The sequence below is a fragment of the Phyllostomus discolor genome, chromosome 13, assembly GCF_004126475.2.
Source record: "Phyllostomus discolor isolate MPI-MPIP mPhyDis1 chromosome 13, mPhyDis1.pri.v3, whole genome shotgun sequence".
NCBI lineage: Eukaryota > Metazoa > Chordata > Mammalia > Chiroptera > Phyllostomidae > Phyllostomus > Phyllostomus discolor.
Window position 1 is genome coordinate 76,367,141 of NC_040915.2, and position 18,048 is coordinate 76,385,188.

At 44.1% G+C, this 18,048-nt stretch overlaps 1 protein-coding gene across 1 annotated transcript in view; it reads right to left on the bottom strand.

Annotated features, from left to right (window-relative positions):
- Positions 1-18,048, bottom strand: part of GRIK4 (glutamate ionotropic receptor kainate type subunit 4) — a 314,292-nt gene that overhangs the window by 19,554 nt on the left and 276,690 nt on the right. The window contains exons 14-17 of the mRNA XM_028527680.2: positions 17,510-17,619; positions 14,040-14,213; positions 10,463-10,628; positions 3,298-3,523 (exon numbers count right to left, since the gene is read on the bottom strand). Coding sequence (XP_028383481.1) covers positions 3,298-3,523; positions 10,463-10,628; positions 14,040-14,213; positions 17,510-17,619 — 676 coding nt within the window. The remainder of the gene's footprint in view (positions 1-3,297; positions 3,524-10,462; positions 10,629-14,039; positions 14,214-17,509; positions 17,620-18,048) is intronic.

The following is an 18,048-nucleotide window of genomic DNA, read 5'->3' on the forward strand; positions in this document are numbered from 1 at the left end:
GCTCTCTAGGCACTCTTCTTCCCCACCTTGGGCCACCACTTTCCACCATGGGTTAACCTGCGCCAGGCAAGAAGCCCCTTGCAAAGCTTTCCATCTGCCCCCATGGGGACCGAGGAGAGAAATTTGTGACATAAACCCTCAGTTGGGCAGTTGTCTCTTTATTTTATTTAAATTAGTTTCTCTGGCATTTATACCTCTTCTACATTACCCCTGGAAACTGTTTGCCCAGAGCAGCCCCCAGTGAGACAGAGCCACCTGAGAGTGGCAAAAGCTCCTCTTCCCCAACTGTGTGGAGAACCCGGGACCAGGCATCCAAACACTTACAGCTACCTACTGAGTACCCAGAACCCACTGGCTCATCCACACTCTGTTCACATGTCCTCCCCCCCACCCCCCACCCCCACAGAAGGCTTCTGTTCAGTGCAATTCTTCTTTAATTTTTCTGGAATATGGTAAAGGAGCTTTGGTTCTAGAATTTAGGTTTAATCGCAAAAACAGGCTTGAATGAAACAGTGGAAGGCTTGATGCCCCAGCACAGGCTGAGGCCTGCATCATTAGAAAAATTGCTGAAGGGCTGGAGACCAAATAAGCCACCCATTTTCTTGCACAGGCTTGGTGAAGGCCTGATATGGATAGATACCCCCAGGGAAAGGCTGTGTTGAAAATTCTCAAACTCTCAAACACTGATGTACATACAAATCACCTGGAGACCTTGTTGACTTGCACTCTGAGTCAGTGGGTCTGCACTTCTACTAATTTCCAAGATGCTGCCTGCCACGGGCCCATGGATAGCATTCTGACAGGCAGGGAACTGGTGCTGCTGCAGACCTCTCTGGGCTCTGACAGCCAGGACTCTGCAAGTAAAATCTCTCCTTCTATAGATAAAACTTTACTGGTATATGTGAATTTTAGGCCTGCGGCACCAAGTGCATCTACATAATGGGTCTGAGTGCACATCAACAGTGCCTTGGGAATAGTAGATACTTAATACACATCTGCAGGGAATAGCTACTTGAATTAACAGATGATGTTAAGTGGCAGACTAATGAACATTCCAGGTTTGAAGACAACTGTCCAGGCCAGCAAGGCATTTCAAACAGTTTTCTAGGCATTTTCAACCAAACCTCAACAGCATGTCCTGGGTCCCACGAAAGGATTATTTCACTTACTCTGTGTTTGCCTACTTATCTCCTAAATCACCTGGCTAATTTCCCATTGCACTCTTTGTTCTGTTTCTCCTGATTTTCCTGGGCCCAACCACATTGCTTTCTCTAGAGTTATGCCCTTACCTCCAGCTTAAGAATGGCACACATGCTTGTCTTTCCTGGACAGAACCTCAGCTGGAACTAAATTCCATCATATTAGTGGACTGTGCACTGCTCCTCCCAGCCTGGCCTGAGAACCCAGAAACGTCCACAGCTGCCCTGCCTGCCTGTCCTCTCTTTGTCTGGTAAGTGAAGTACTAAATTTGGAGACAGGGATCCTAGGCTTAAGCTTTATTTCCCTACTTGTTCTGGGACCTTGGACAAGTGTCTCTTCAGCTCTGAATCCCAATTCCATCCTCTAGAATGGGAAGGGCCACATCTACTTTGCAAGTGGGGAGATTAAATAGGACAGTGCATGCAAAAATAAAATCATGTTAGATACTGAAAAAATGCATTTCTCTCTGTTTCCCTGGTTATGATGGACATTTCTAGAATCAATCTGCTTTATGTTAATTCTTGATCAGTTGGTTTCATGAAGGCTTTTGAAACTTGACATTTGTGTTAAATTTGTTTATTGCTAGAGTATTATCAAGGTGCACCTTAAGTTCATTGTGTGGTTCACTCCACATCCTTGAAACAAAATGTCTGCCAATAAATTTCTGCAAGGGGTCTATAATCTGTGATATTAATGGACATCAATGAAATATGATGGAAAGTGGAGGGTATACAGGTTTGTGAGTACCCCAAGTGAGGCCTCCAGTTTATAAGACTGCTGGTGTCAGAGTTTAGAGAGTTCAAAGGTGAGTCATATTATTATCTCTGTTAATTGGCTTTGTTTCTGATCAGCCTTTAAGAAGTTATCTGCTTTTATCAAATAACATAGAGAACTATAGAAAACATGGGGAAGGCATCAGTGTTCCCCAAAATTGGCTCTCAGACACTGTGGTAAGGCACCTGGCTAGATTATTAGATTTAACCCTCATATTAATCCTATACAGTAGGTATTAGAAGCCTAATTTTACAAATGGGATAACTGAGGCTCAGAGTTCAATAACCTCAACATGGTCCTACAGCCAGCAAGAAGAGTGCATTCCCAGGTCTGCCTGACTTTGAACTCATGCTCTTACACTGGACAGGTCAATGTGAAGCCTATATTGTACAGAGTTCTGAGCAAGGTGAAGGTTAGAAGAAGGGATGTGTGAGGGGCACACACTCTGTGTCAATTTCCCACATGACCTGGTTGCCTGAATCCCTGCTTGTGCCCCTGCTGCTGATCTGAGGACAGCCTTGGATGGTGTCAGCTCTCTGTAGTGTGGCTCTTGGTGGTGTGTGGAGAAGGGTCCAGGTACAAATCACCTGGAGAACAATTCAGATCCCTTCCAAAATCATGACAAGCAGCTACAAAATTTCCCCTCATCTCCAATAGAGGTACTATCAGCAGAGGAAGTCCTAAAGTGTGAATATCCTTTAGATAGCAGAGCTAGGACAACATTCTGGAAGCCAAACATCGTATTCCTTATAACAACCAGATGGTACAGTCAGCAAGCTGAATGCCAGGGCTCTCCACCATTCACACGTCTGCCAACTTGGAGCAGGTGCATCAGTGAGGGCCACAGATGATCTAACAGCCCTCTTATCCGATCTTGTCAGTCTTCTTTTATAGTAAAACTCTCACCAGGGACACTAAGAGCAAAATTAATTCATTGGAGTTTTACCACCTTTTCCTTCTCCTTCTAATGGCTAGTAAAGGTGTTAGTCTCTACAGCAAAATGGCCAATGGGCAGGAAGCAGGAGATAGGGAACAAAAGGCCTAAAAAATCCACCAAGAGCAACAACATGTCCTCAATAGTTAATTAATTAATAACTCATCAATTAGCCTTTAGTAATTAAGTATTGAGAACTCATCACTGATTAGTGGAAGTATGTGGGTTTGCTCTTTTTTAAAAAATCTCAACAATGCCCACCTAATGTCACTGTTACACTGGTTCTTAGAAACAGGGGTTGTGGAATTCAATGTTGCATTCAGTGGTTCTAGCTACTCTGACTCTGCCTGGGTGAAGCTACCCAAGGAGGCTGTTCCTCTGCTGCATACCGACTGGCATGCCAATCCCATAGCCCTTGGTGTCCAGCAGGCCCCCAATCTGAGTGAGGTTGCAGTTTCGCTGCCGATAGTATTCATTCATGGTGGACTCCAGGAGGAAAGCATAGTTGGAATTCAACACCCTGGCGATTCCCTCCTCTGTGCTCTTCACAAACACACTTGGCTGCTTGGAATACATGTAATTCCACATGCGCTGGTAGGTCTGATAGCGGGAATTCTAGAAAGAAAAAAATACAAGGAAGCAGGATTTGGAAAAGAAAAAGGAAATGCTAGTTTAGAAAGGGAGGGAATCTAAGTGAAACTTAAAATTCTGGCCCTTCTGCTACTCAATCACCTTATTATATTCAACAACCTTTTCCTTTTCCATCATCTCTCAACTGACACTGCACAATGGTGGGAAGAGGGAGTTGTGCCCTTGACCTCTCACAGAAGGATAAGGAAGGAACTAGCCGTCTGCCTGATGGGTTGGCAACTGATTTAGCCTTATCTGCCCTAGAGAAGGCTACAATTGCCAGGTCCCGAGTTCTGACACGAGTGAAAATGGACATTCTGGTTGTGTCCTTCATTGTCTTTCAGGCTGGGGGTAGTAAACTCAGGTTCATGCAGGACTTCTAAAGAGACACCATCTTCATGATCTGTGCCAGGATTTTTCTATCAACCCTAAACTAATTATCAGACAACTAATTGTAAACAACAAGACTGAGAGGATTCTGGGGGCCTATCTAAACCCTGTGTTTGCGTGATGCCATCACTATTCCTTGTGCCACCAGGCATTGAGACTGGCATGGAAAACAGAAATCTGTTTCCCATGCCAGTCACAATCTGTTTGGAAGAAATTGAACTTGCTTCATATGAAAATGAACTTGGTTGGTTACACACCTATTAACTGTAAAAGAAATCTGCTTCTGTAGAGATCCTGAAGCATGTGAAAACTACTCCTCTGTCCGGCCCAGCTCTGCTAGCCATGAAGATCAGTGACTTCGCTTGTGAGTTAGCATACCACTACTGCAGGCCCTTCTCCTGAGCTGTGCAAGAGCACCTCAAAGAAGCCACTAGGGTCCTGATATGAGACCTATCTAGTCTATGATCAGTAAAACCAGTTCATTTTAATCTAGTGTTCCTTAACTTCAGTCATTTGCTTGTTATTCTAATCTGGATTTGTCTACCTTTAAAATTTAACTAACTCAGAAAAAATCGGGTTTGAAGATGGTGACTTTGCTTGAGGGAGCATGATTCTCTTCCTCTGTGCAGGGGAGAGAAACTCATGGATTGGAGGAGGAACAGAGCAAGTGGCCTAGGTTACCGAAACATTTATGAAAACAGGACATAAAAAATTATAACGTACATTGAAAAACCAGATAAGCAGGGGGAAGCTGTGAACACCAGAATACATGAAGGAGACTGCACCACTGAATCTCACAGGTATTCTACCACAGAAGTTCACACCATAATCACAGGGAACCAGAACAGAACAATTTAAGAAACAGAGGCTAACAAGAAGAGTCTCAAGAACAATGAGAAGACAAAGAAACAATCCCCAAATGAAGGGAAAGGAGGAAGCCTCAGAAAAAAATGCTAAATGAAATAGAGGTGACTCAACTATCAGATATTGAGTTCAAAACAATGATTATCAGGAAGCTCAATGAACTCACAATGAGCTACCAGAAACTACAGGGAAGCTACAATGATCTCACTGAAAACTATATAAACATGAAAAAGGAAACAGAAACTATCAACAAGGGCCAAGAGGAAATGAAGAATGCAATTTCTGAACTGAAGAACACAGTAGAAGGAATGAAAAGCAGGATTGATGAAGTAGAACACCAGATTAGTGAATTGGAGGACAAAGTAGAAAAGAACACCCAGAAAGAGCAAGAAAAGGAAAAGAGAATCAGAAAGAATAAAGAGGGGTTAAGAGAAATACAGACAATATGAAACATAATAATATTTGTATAATAGGGATACCAGAAGGGGAAGAAGAAAAGCAAGGGATCAAAAACCTAGTTGAAAAAGTAATGATGGAAAACTTCCCTAATTTGATGAGAGAAAAAGTCACACAAATCCAGGAAACACAGAGTCCCAATCAAGAGGAAACCAAAGAGGCCCACCTCAAGACACATCATAATTAAAATGGCAAAATTTCAAGACAAAAAGAGAATATTAAAGGCCGCAAGGGAAAAATAGGAAGTAACATACAAGCAAGCCCCAGTAAGGCTAACAGCTCACTTCTCAATGGATATACTCCAAGCCAGAAGAGAATGGCAAGAAATATTACAAGTAATGAGAACAAGAGGTGTACAACCAAGGCTACTTTACCCAGCAAGGCTTTCAATCAAGGCAGAAGGCCAAATAAGAAGCTTCCCAGACAAAAGAAGTCTAAAAGAATACACCTCCACCAAACCAGCTCTGCAAGAGATTCTAAAGGGACTGCTTTAAGGAAAGGAAGGAAAAGAGAGAGAGAGAGAGAGGAACACACGTACATAAAAGACAATGAATAAGTACCTATCAATAATAACCTTAAATGTAAATGGATTAAATGCTCCAATCAAAAGACATAGAAGAGCTGAATGGATAAGAAAACATGACCTACACATATGCTGCCTACAAGAGATCCACCTCAGGATAAAAGACCTACATAGGCTGAAAGTGAAGGGCTGGAAACAAATATTCCAAGCAAATGGACAGGAAAAAAAAGCTGGAGTAGCAATACTCATATCAGACAAAATAGACTTCCAAAAAAGGGCCTTAAAGAGAGACCCAGAAGGTCACTTCATAATACTCAAGGGAAGAATCCACTAAGACATAAATATTGTAAATATATATGCAACCAACATAGGAGCACCCAAATACATAAAGAAAATCTTAGAGGACTTCAAGAAAGATATGGACAGCAACACAATTATAGTGGGGGATTTTAACACCCCACTATCAAAAATGGACAGATCTTCCAAATAAAATATCAACAAAGATACTGTGGCATTGAACAATACCCTAGATGAAATGGACTTTACTGATATATACAGAGCCCTCCATTCCAAAGAAGCTAAATACACATTCTTTTCAAATGTACACGGAACATTTTCAAAGATAGACAACATGATAGGACACAAGCCTCAAGAATTTCAAGAAAATTGAAATCATACCAAGCACTTTCTCGGATCACAAGGTACTGAAGCTAGAAACTAACCCCAAGGGAAAAAATCCCCAAACACTCAAAATCATGGAGATTAAATAGCATGCTATTAAACAATGAATGGGTCAAGAATGAAATTAGGGAAGAAATCAAAAGGTTTCTGGAAACAAATGAAAATGAATTCACAACGACCAAAACTTATGGGACACAGCCAAGGCAGTCCTGAGAGGGAAGTTCATAGTGATACAGGCCTACCTAAAAAAGTTAGAAATATTTCAAACAAAGAACCTAACCCTATGTCTTCCAGAACTCAGGAACAACAACAAAGACATCCCAGAGCAAGCAGAAAGAAGGAAATAACCAAGATCAGAGCAGAATTAAATGACATAGAGACTAAAAGCACAATTCTAAGGATCAGTGAATCAAGGAGCTGGTTCTTTGAAAAGATAAAATCGACAAGCCTTTAAGCAGACTCATCAAGAAAAAAAAGAGAGAAGACCCAAATAAACACAATCAGAAATGAAAAAGGAGAGATTACAACAGATACCACAGAAATACAAAGGACTGTAAGAAATTACTACAAAGAACTGTATGCTAAGAAATTTGAAAACCTAGGTGAAATGGACAAATTTCTAGAAAAAATATAATCTTCCAGAACTCAATGAGAAAGAAGCAGAAAGCCTGAACAAACCAATAACAACAAAAGAAATGGAAGCAAGCCCTGGCTGGCGTAGCTCAGTGGATTGAGTGCGGGCTGGGAACCAAAGTGTCCCAGGTTCGATTCCCACCCAGGGTACATGCCTGGGTTGCAGGCCATGACCCCCAGCAACCGCACATTGACGTTTCTCTCTCTCTCTCTCTCTCTCTATCTCCCTCTCTTCCCTCTCTAAAAAAAAAGAAAAGAAAAGAAATGGAAGCAGTAATCAAAAAACTCCCAACACACAAAAGCCCTGGACCAGATGGTTTCACAGGAGAATTCTACAAAGCATTTAAGAACTAACCCCTATTCTTCACAGACTATTCCAAAAAATCCAAAAAGATGGGAGACTCCCAAACTCTTTTTTATGAAGCCAACATCATCCTAATTCCAAAACCAGATAAGGACACAACAAAGAAAGAAAACTTCAGGCCAATATCACTGATGAACATTGACACTAAAATCCTCAACAAAATACTGGCAAACCTCATCCAACAATACATTAAAAAGATCATACACCATGACCAAGTGGGATTCATTCCAGGGATGCAAGGATGGTAAAATATTAACAAATCAGTAAATGTAATACATTGCATAAATAAAAGCAAAGATAAAAACCACATGATCATATCAATAGATGCAGAAAAAGCATTTGATAAGGTATAGCACCCACTTACGATGAAAACACTTGGCAAAGTGGGAATAGAGGGAGCATTCCTCAACATAATAAAGGCCATATATGAGAGACCTACAGCCAACATCATTCTCAATGGGCAAAAACTAAAATCTTTTCCACTAAGATCAGGAACAAGACAAGGCTGTCCACTTTCACCACTTCTATTCAATATAGTACTGGAAGTTTTAGCCGTAGTGATCAGACAAGAAAAAGAAATAAAAGGCATCCAAATTGGAAAGGAGGAAACAAAACTGTCACTGTTTGCAGATGACATGATAGTGCACATAGAAAATCCAATAGACTGCACCAAAAAACTGCTTGACCTAGTAAATGAATTTGGCAAAACAGCAGGATACAAAGTCAATATCCAGAAATCAAAGGCATTTCTGTACACCAACAATGAAACAGCAGAAGCAGAAATCAAGGAAAAAAATCCCATTTGAAATAGCAAAAAGAAAAATAAAATATCTAGGAATAAACCTAACCAAAGAGGTAAAAGACCTGTATTCAGAAAACTACATAACACTCAGGAAAGAAATCAAGGAAGACATAAACAAATGGAAACATATACCGTGTTCATGGATTGGAAGAATTAATATAATCAAAATGTCCATACTACCCAAAGCAATTTACACATTCAGTGCAATACCTATTAAAGTACCAATGGCTTATTTCACAGGCATAGAACAAACACTGCAAAAATTTACATGGAATTATAAACAACCCTGAATAGCAGCTGCAATTTTGAGAAAGAAGAGTAAAGTAGGAGGGATCACAATACCTGATACTAAACTATACTACAAGGCCACTGTAATCAAAACAGCCTGGTACTCACATAAATACAGGCACATGGACCAATGGAACAGAACAGAGAGCCCAGAAATAAACCCAAGTCTCTATGGTCAATTAATATTTGACAAAGGAGGCAGCAACATAAAATGGAGTAAAAATAGCCTCTTCAACAAATGGTGTTGGGAGAACTGGACAGCTACATGCAAAAAAAATGAAACTTGAGCACCAACTTACACCTCATACAAAAATAAATTCAAGGTGGATAAAAGACTTAAATATAAAACGTGACACCATTAAAGTCCTAGAGGAGAACATATGTAGGAAAATCTCAGATATTTCACGCAGAAACTTTTTTACTGACATGTCCCCTAGAGCAAGGGACATAAAGGAAAGAATAAACAAATGGGACCTCATCAAAATTAAAAGCTTCTGCACAGCTAAAGAAAACAGTATCAAAATTAAAAGAGAACCAACTGTATGGGAAAACCTATTTCCCAATGATACCTCAGACAAGGGTTTAATCTCCAAAATATATAAAGAACTTAAACAACTACACTCTAAGAAGACAAGCAACCCAATCAAAAAAATGGGCAAAGGACTTGAACAGACACTTCTCCAAGGAGGACATTCAGAAAATCCAAAGACACCTATCGCTAGCTATCAGGGAGCTGCAAATTAAAACCACAATGAGATACCACTTCACACCAGTCAGAATGGCCATCATAAACAAAGCAACAAACAACAAGTGCTGGAGACGTTGTGGAGAAAAGGAGACCCTAGTGCACTGTTGATGGGACTGCAGACTTGTACAACCACTATGAAAAGCAGTATGGAACTTCCTCAGAAAACTAAAAATGGATCTGCCTTTTGACCCAGCAATTCCACTGTTGGGACTATATACTAAGAACACTAAAACACCAATACAAGAACCTTTGCACCCCGATGTTCATAGCAGCACAATTTACAACAGCTAAGTGCTAGAAACAACCTAGATGCCCATCAGTAAATGAGTGGATCAAAAAACTATGATACATTTACACAATGGAATTCTATGCAGCAGAAAGAAAGAAGGAGCTCCTACCCTTTGCAACAGCTTGGATGGAGCTGGAAAGCATCATGCTAAGCAAAATAAGCCAGGCAGTGAAAGACAAATACCATATGATCTCACCTTTAACAGGAACCTAAACAACAAAACAAAGAAACAAGCAAAATATAACCAAAGACACTGAAATAGAGGACAGGCTCATGGTGACTGGAGGGGAGACAAGAGGGAATTTCAGGGGACAATGGGAAGGGTTCATGGGAACAAATTTAAAGGACACATGGACAAAAACTAGGGGGAGGGTGGTAATGGGAGGGAAGTGGAAAGGGTTGGGTGGGTGGGCTGGATTGGGAGTAAAAGGGAGAAAACTGTACTTGAACAATGATTAAAATAAAAAAAATAAAAATAAAAATTTAAAAAATCTAAATATATACATTAGTCTCATTCTGCACAGCCATATAAATAAAGGTACATATTAGATTCACTGCATTTATTTTTTCTAACACTCATTAAAATAAATATGAAACTATTACAGTTAAAAATAGTTCTGCTAAATCGTACCTAAAATCATATCAACTACCACTAACTGTTCATGTGCAACATCTTTGGACAGGCTGACATTAACCCAAAGTGTTTTTGGGACCTCATTCCATGGATATTTTGTGGAGTAGGAGAAAATAAACTCATGTGAATCTCCACACGAGATGTTACAAAGAGACCATGGGATGGGGAGAGATGTTTTTGTCTGCAGTGGGCGGATATCTCAACTTTGTTCTTCCCAATTCCTGATGTTGGTGAGCAAGCAAATTGGTTTACTTGAAAGAATGTCATGCTGGATCCTCCATGAATCGTGCCATACTCAATGGTGGTCTGGTCAGCCAGGTCATCCACTGACTCGATGGGCACATCCATGCGTTGTACAGTCAGGAAGGCGGCCAGGTTGGCTGTGTAGGAGGAGATGATGATCAGCGTGAATGCCCACCTGTGTAGGAGAAAACCAGGAAGTTCTCATGTCCAGGGGCACTCCTGGGAGTCCTCACCCCCATATCTGGTCCTGCTGCAAGGTAGGAGAGACCAGGTGTCCCTCTCTGAAAGCAACTCTCAGCTTAGAGGGGAAAGAGAAATGATGCACTGCCAACAAACAGTGTTTTGGAGGACTGCCTAGGACAATTTTTTCTTCTTATTTCCTGAAGGAGGCAAGTTGGGTATTGTTACTAAATGGAGGTATGTCTGTCTACATGTTGGGTATTGTTATTAAATGGAGGTATGTCTGTCTACATGAGACAGTTTGGGAGACTGTAAGAAATGAGCTAGGGAATGAGTTAAGGGTGGAAGATCTGGGGGCTCTGTCCAGAGCTAGGGCTGTGTCTTCATGATGCAGATGGCCTTCAGATGAGCATTGCCATGTCCTGAGCACCTGCCCTGAGCCACAGACACTGTCTCACACATTCCTTACAACTCAGAGGTACAATTCTTATCCCACTTTTACAGATGAGGAAGCTGAATCTCAGAGAAGCAAAATAACCTGCCAAGGAACACATTGATAAATTCGTATTTTAAAACCAGTTCTATAAATTGTAACAGCAGAAATTCTTTAAGACTTGAAAAGCACCTTTGAACTTTTCAGAAGTTGAAATTCAAAAAACAGTCTTAAATGTGCTATTTTAAAATAGAATGTTGTTTTATTGGGTACATCAAATTCATTTAAAATTAGAGTGATTTTCAACTCAGGCAATATACATACTAAAGCCCTTAAAACTGATTTGTTCACTTAAGTAGTTTAAACAAGCAGTATGGATCTGTATGTGATCCATTTGTTTATGGGGGTTCAAAGATATATCCAAGTGCAACTGAGCTTGGATAATCACGCATTCTGAAATAGTGGAGTCTGAATTAATGAAGACATTGCCAACTAGCGCATAGGGTCAGCCCTAGGATTCAGCAGCTGGCAGGTTCCAGGTGGATTTGCAAGGGCAGGAAGTCCTGCTGTCTCCTTTGCATGATGTCTAGGCTTCCTGTGGGCTGCCTCCCTGAAGCATACAGGGGCACCCAACAACTTGATGGTTGTGCTCATATGCCAGACAACCAGACATGTGTGGGGGACAGCCACAGACAGCCTCTCAACTTATTGCACATGTAATGAATGGGGATGATGATGCCTGCTCTTCAGATTTTTGAGATCAAATGAGATCTGTAAACCACTAGATGAGTGTGAGATATAAAGAAATATAGAGACAGACCCTCACATTGAATATGGGATGAAAATCCTTTGGCTGACTCCCCTATTTATGATCCTTAAGTGCCAGGTATCCCTCTCTATTCAAAACCTGCTTTCCCTGTTCTGGTCTAAGCTCTTGCACTATGTTGGGAGTTGTTTCTCATGACTATGCCCCAGAGGAGGCTGGGGGCAGTGATGGGGTCCCTAGGTAAAGATGACCATTCTGAAGCTTCTCAGTAACATTGGCTAGTGCTGTGGTTCAAGGAGCTGTGGGTATGAACATCACCTCAGTATGGGCCAAGGAGGCTCCCTCAGCCATTGTGGCTATGCTGCTCCAGCCTGGTCGCCAGATGGAGTTTATGCCCCTGGCCACACAGAAGGGGTGAGAGGTGGGAGCAGCTCAGTGCGAGCCAATGATCTCTGCTGAGGGGGCTATTCATGCCATGCTGTGCTCTCTGGAGTGGCCAGTGGAAATTTGGTCCTGTCTGAAAGGGGCATTATCCATTGTAAAGCTGGCATTCTTGTCAGCAACATGGCATTTTCTGTCACTTGCTCAGGGGGAGGAAGCTAAGAGAAGCTTGATGGACCTATCTTCGGACCTCCCACTCCCCCAGGGAGCTGACCAAACTGAGGCCCTGATTTAAAAGCCAACTCCAAGAGGCTGAGGGGGATAACTATACAGAGCTGGAGCTGGGAGCCAGAGTGGCTGGGGCTAGCTATCAAAAACACTGCAGAGCAGTGCAGGGCACAGGCACTGCTAACAGGTGGGTGGCACAGGCAATGGGGCCCTGTGTGCAGCACATGGGAACAAGCACCCTCTGCAGAGAAAAGCCCAGAGACAGAGATCAAAATCTGCAGCTGACTTCTGCTTGTCTCCATGGCTCCTGCCCAGATTTCTTGAAATTTTAGGACATACTGTGACTCTCTCTGCTAAGATCATTCCTTCTTCCCACAATGTGAAACCCAGGTCTCTATGTTGATCCATGTGATTTCTAGCTACAAGTGATGATGAGCAAGCACCTTGTTCAAATGTTTTAAACTCTAGTGTATTTACCATCGATCAAGGAAAACAAAAAGCCCAACTGGGAAGGGGACACTGTCCAGCTGCATTTTCACCTCCTCATCAGCCCTTCTGATAACTATCCAGGTGACCTGCGGTCCCTAGCACAGTTGTCCAATAGTGGACATACCACTTTTCCTTTTCCTTAGTCTTACACAGACTGGAAAGGGTGAGAGAACCAAGGTTGTAAGTCCTATAATCTGGTATAGCCAAACCCAAGTGCGGATGAGAAAACTGTACTCTGCAAACTTGCCTATCTATACATATACATCTATATATCTATATCCATATCTATCTATATCTATGTTTCATTTCCTCCTATAATGGTCTAATAGCAATTATTTAGTCCACACACTTATGCAGTACTTTCAAGTTTTCAAAGAGCTTTGCCACACACAGAGTCGTTTGGCCATGTTCTTTTTGCCCTGTGTAAGCTAGGAGAAAGGAGTTTCATTCAGGTAGAGATTGGCTGATGGTCCATGTAGACTGGAGGTTGGACTGCATACTGTCAACTCTCTCCCCAAGATCCTGTCTAACTCTGAGTGACTAAGAATTTGCATTTTCCCACCCTGGTGAGGTGGAGGGGTCTGGTGAGCCACCACCTCTCACCCCCGCCCCCCAGCCAGATACAGAGGGAAAGAAAGCTGGTGTAGGGGTGTGATGTGGCAGCTGGGCTTGAATTCCTCCTGCAGGCACTTCCTGCCACAGGCTCATATTTTCCTATGCCTTTGCCTGCCCAGCCACTCAACCTCAGGTCATTTCCAGGTCTGAACATTATAATTGCTTTGCTATGGGCCTTTAAGTTTATTTCCTCATTCCACCTCCTTTTCTGCCTTGGCTCTCTGTATCCAGACCTCAAAAACAAAGAAAGGGGAATGGGATAAGATGGCACAAAGCACACATACCCATTGCCCCCAAACCTTCTGAGCTGACAGAATGCAGCTCAGCTCCCAGCTAGTCTGTTTTGAAAGGCAGAGGTTACAGTCTCCCCGACAGGGGAGCTGAGATTTCTGCCTGCCAGAAGCTGCAGTGTACAACCAGAGTAGGGGTTATCTGAGGACACCTTGTGTGTCCCTGCCCTTTTGGCCCTGTCCCTTCTCTGCCCCGGATCTTACCAGACGCCACTGACACAACGAGTAGACAAGGCTCGAGGGGCGATGGTGGAGCCCTGTTGCATGAAGCCCCCAACCGGAAACCAGAGGCTGTTGCCAAGGGAGTACTGATTCACCAGGAGGTTGCACTGGCTCTGGGCACATGAATGGGGGCTGTACCACTCGTAAGGGGTCAACCTGTGGGAAAAAAAAGAACATCTACCAGTGCCATGGAGGTCAGGTGCAAAGGCAAGTGTGCTGGGAAGAGTTGGGGGGGGGGTTCTTTCTGGCTCATGTCTATACTCTGTCACAGGCCTTGTGGCTTGGGCAGCCACTTCCCTTTAGCTGGACTTGGATTTTCCCAACCAAAAAACAAGGAGGTTGGATGCTATTGGCAATTTTCAAACTGTTTTCCTTTAATCGCAGGGACATTTTTACTTTCTCAAAAATAAATTCTGATGTATGAAATAGATGAAATGGAGCCCCTTGATGGGAGGCTGGGAGTGTGACTGTCCTGACATCCCAGGCCCTTGTGATCATCACAGAGGGGCCTTGGGGCCCCACAGAGCCGGAGTTTGGAAACCCTCAGCCCACAGCATGCTTCACAAACTTCAGCTTGTGTCAGAATCTCCAAGAAGACTTGTGAAGACACAGGTTGTTGCCACCCACCAAGCTCCTGATTCAGTAAGTCTGGGGGAGGCCTGTGAATCTGTGAGTTCCTAGGTGATGTTGATACCACTGACTCAAGAGCCACATTTGGAGAAACCCTGGCCTAGTAAGTCCTTCAGGCCATGGTTCTCAATCCTGTCTTGTGTTTCAGACTCACTTGGGAACTTACAAAAATGCCAGTGACTAGATCCTGATCCCAGGTACAGTGGCCCAGGTGACTATAATGAGCACACAGGGTAGAGGGTGCTTATGCCCTTCTTGGGGCCCCTGCCTCCTGTGAAGCAGGGCACACTCCATCCCACCTTCCCTCCTAACCTCCCACTGGACTCTCTCAGTGATACCCTAATGTCTGCAATGCCCTTTCTTTCCACCTACAGACAGACACATTCCTTCTGTTCAGCAGCCCAGGCCTGTCTCCTATGCACAGCGCTCCAGCTTTGGGGGTGGAGTGGTGAAAAAAAGCCCTCAGGTTTTGATGAGAGGCATATAGGTGTGTGCCCAGCAGTGAGGCTGCTGCCAGTTCACAGGGTGTTACCATCACTGCCCTTCTTAGTCCATCATTCAGTGTAACCTTGGTGTTTTACAGTTGCTGGCCCACCTTCTCATTACTGCCAAGGGTCCTGAGTTCAATGGCAGCAGGCTGCTATTGACCTGCATGTGCTCCCTCCCTCTGTGGCCTATGAAGCTGACTCATGCTCGCCTGGTGGATCCCAAACCTATGGGCCATTGGAAGTGAGATTCAAACATACAAATTCCCAGGCCACATCCCTAGAGATTCTGAGATTAGACCTGAATATTCAAGTTTTTTTAAAGCCCCCTATGTGGCTCAGGTATTGGCTGACTTGGGAATGGCTGCCTTAGATCAGTAGTTTTTAAACATTTTTCCTTCTAAAATCTTACCCAGAAGAACAATATATAAGAAACAGAAGTGGGGCAGGTCTGAATGCAGGTAGGAGGGGACCCTAGAATTCTGGCTGCCCAGGCTCTTCTCTTCCTCCCTGCAAGTCTCTGCTACCTGCACTGTGCTTGATGCTTCAGGGAGCCCTGTTTGCAGACCACTGTCTTAGGTCAGGTTAGCCTCAGCTCAGATGTTATGTATGTGTGCGTGTGTGTGTACATACACACACAAATGGTGTTATATATCTACATATATGGTAGATACATATAATATACATTATAATATGTGCAAAAAGTTGTGCATGTGTATATTTATATATATACACACACATGTTATATGATCGACCTTTAATACTTCCTTTGGTAAATCTTTTTGTTAGTGCTGGATCCTGGCAGGTGGTGTGTGTGCGTATAGAGGTCAAGGAAGAGGGGCTGTTTAACCCCAAGGGCTTGTTGAGAAGTTTTTGGCTCTGGCAGTCATGGGGAAGCGGGTGTGTGTGAGTGTGTGTGCTGGTAACCAAGCCAGAAGACTATTTTCAGGAACCCAAGGTCACCTGAAAGCTGTGGGTTGCTAGATCCAGGGAGGGGCTCCTTTGGAGGGGGTAAGAATGAACTGAGGAGCAGCAAAGCCAGGCCTCTGGACAGCACACACAGCAGCTTTTGAGACCACCAGGTTGTAAGTAAGGTATTTTTCTGTTAGGCTTGAAGGACTTCCTGGACTTGGCTTTGATCTCTACTGAAAGGAGCAGAGACTGGGAGACACAGTATCCCCTGGGTGGGCACCCTATGGTTCCTTGGGGCCCTGTCTTGTAACTGGAGAAAGCATACACTCCTATGGGGTCACTGAAGAGATATGCTCTCAGGGAAACCTTGCTCCAACCCCCACCAGAGGTGGCATATGCACTTCAGAATCATCTAGCCCTGCCCATGTGGCCCTGAGGCCAGAGACCAAGGAGGCCGCTGAGGACATAGCTGGAGCAGGGCCACCGTCCTGTAGAAGTCCATTCTGGGAGGTCCTCTGCTCTGTGGAATAGCCCTCACTGGTCCTGCAGGAGAATGGGAGGAGCTCTGAGTAGGGAGCAGGGATTCTGAGGGAGTGACTGATGAGCCATTAGCACTTGTTCTGCTTCTGGATAGTAAGTCAGTCTCTGAAGCCAGGCCACTGTGATGCCCTTGGCCCAGAGAGAAACAGTCCTCTCTGCACACAGCCTAGGGAGGCCTCAGCCATGGGAGGCTCCTCAGGCTCCTCCACAGGCCCCAGGGTGGTCTTGGGTCCCTACGGACAGGGAAGGGCTTATTCTTCCCAATCCCTGATCTGGACCATTTGTCTTAATTCAACACTACTTGCAAATGCCTCTCTCCATCCTGCCTTCCTGCCTCCTGCCACCCTCATGGTTTTCATTCGACAAGGTAGCTGTGTTTGCACAGACAGATCCAGGCTGGGGAAAGGCCAGGCCCCCTGCACAAAAGGCCTTGCCCCCTAGGCCTCTGGTGGCTCCTTCCATTCCTGTTTCGTATCATTCAGCGCTTTGTGGCAGATCCTAGCAAAGGCTGATGCTAGGGCAATGAAATGCATCCTGTTTAACCTGAGTAATGTTGCCCTCCCTCTCCTCTCCTCCTTTCTCCCAAGGCTCCTACACAAGCAGGGGGCTAGAAAATGGACAGTGGGAGGGAAAAAGGCAGGGGTATAAAGGAAATCAGGACAAGCTCACCTGTTGGCATGGTAAACATTAGGGAATGCGTGCAGACATGGGTGGGTAGATAGTACCTGGTTGACAGCTGGGCGGAGAGTGGCTCAGGTTCTGACTCCCCTCTCATCCCTCCAGCTTGGCACCAAGGTCTTCTCCTACTCCCCACCCCTCCTAGGTAGTTCCCAGAGGTGGACACAAGGTGGCAGCCTGAGGAAGGGGACGGGGAGGACAGTGTACCGAGCCACTAGGAAGAGGATGCAACTGACGGCCAGATAGGCTAGCAGCATGAAGAGCCAGACGCCTGGAGAAAATGGGTCCAGGAAGGAGAAATAGCCAGGTTTGCGTCCCTGGAAATGGAGATAAAAACAAGATTCACTGTACACATTCAGTCAGAATGGCTCCTGAGCCATGCAGTATGGGACAGAGGGTGTACTGGAGATGAAGGTGTAGAGGGGGCTGCTTTGGAATACCTACCCTGTCCCAACCTCATCAGATGAGACAAAAGAACAGCCCAGGTCATGTCCCTTCCCAGGTAAGCTTTGCTTTGGCCACACAGGACAGCCCTTGAGTACTACCTCCTGTTCCCCGGCAACAGCAGAGATGGGCCCAAAGTCGCTTTGAGCTATGATGTCTGTGGTGCTGGACCAGGACAACCAGCCCTCCTGGACACTCACACCTTTCTCAGGAGGATGCTAATACCATATGCACCCTTGGTTTTCCTTGGCAGGGTGACCTCACACACAGTGTGACCTTCTCAAGTGAACCTTGCACTGGTG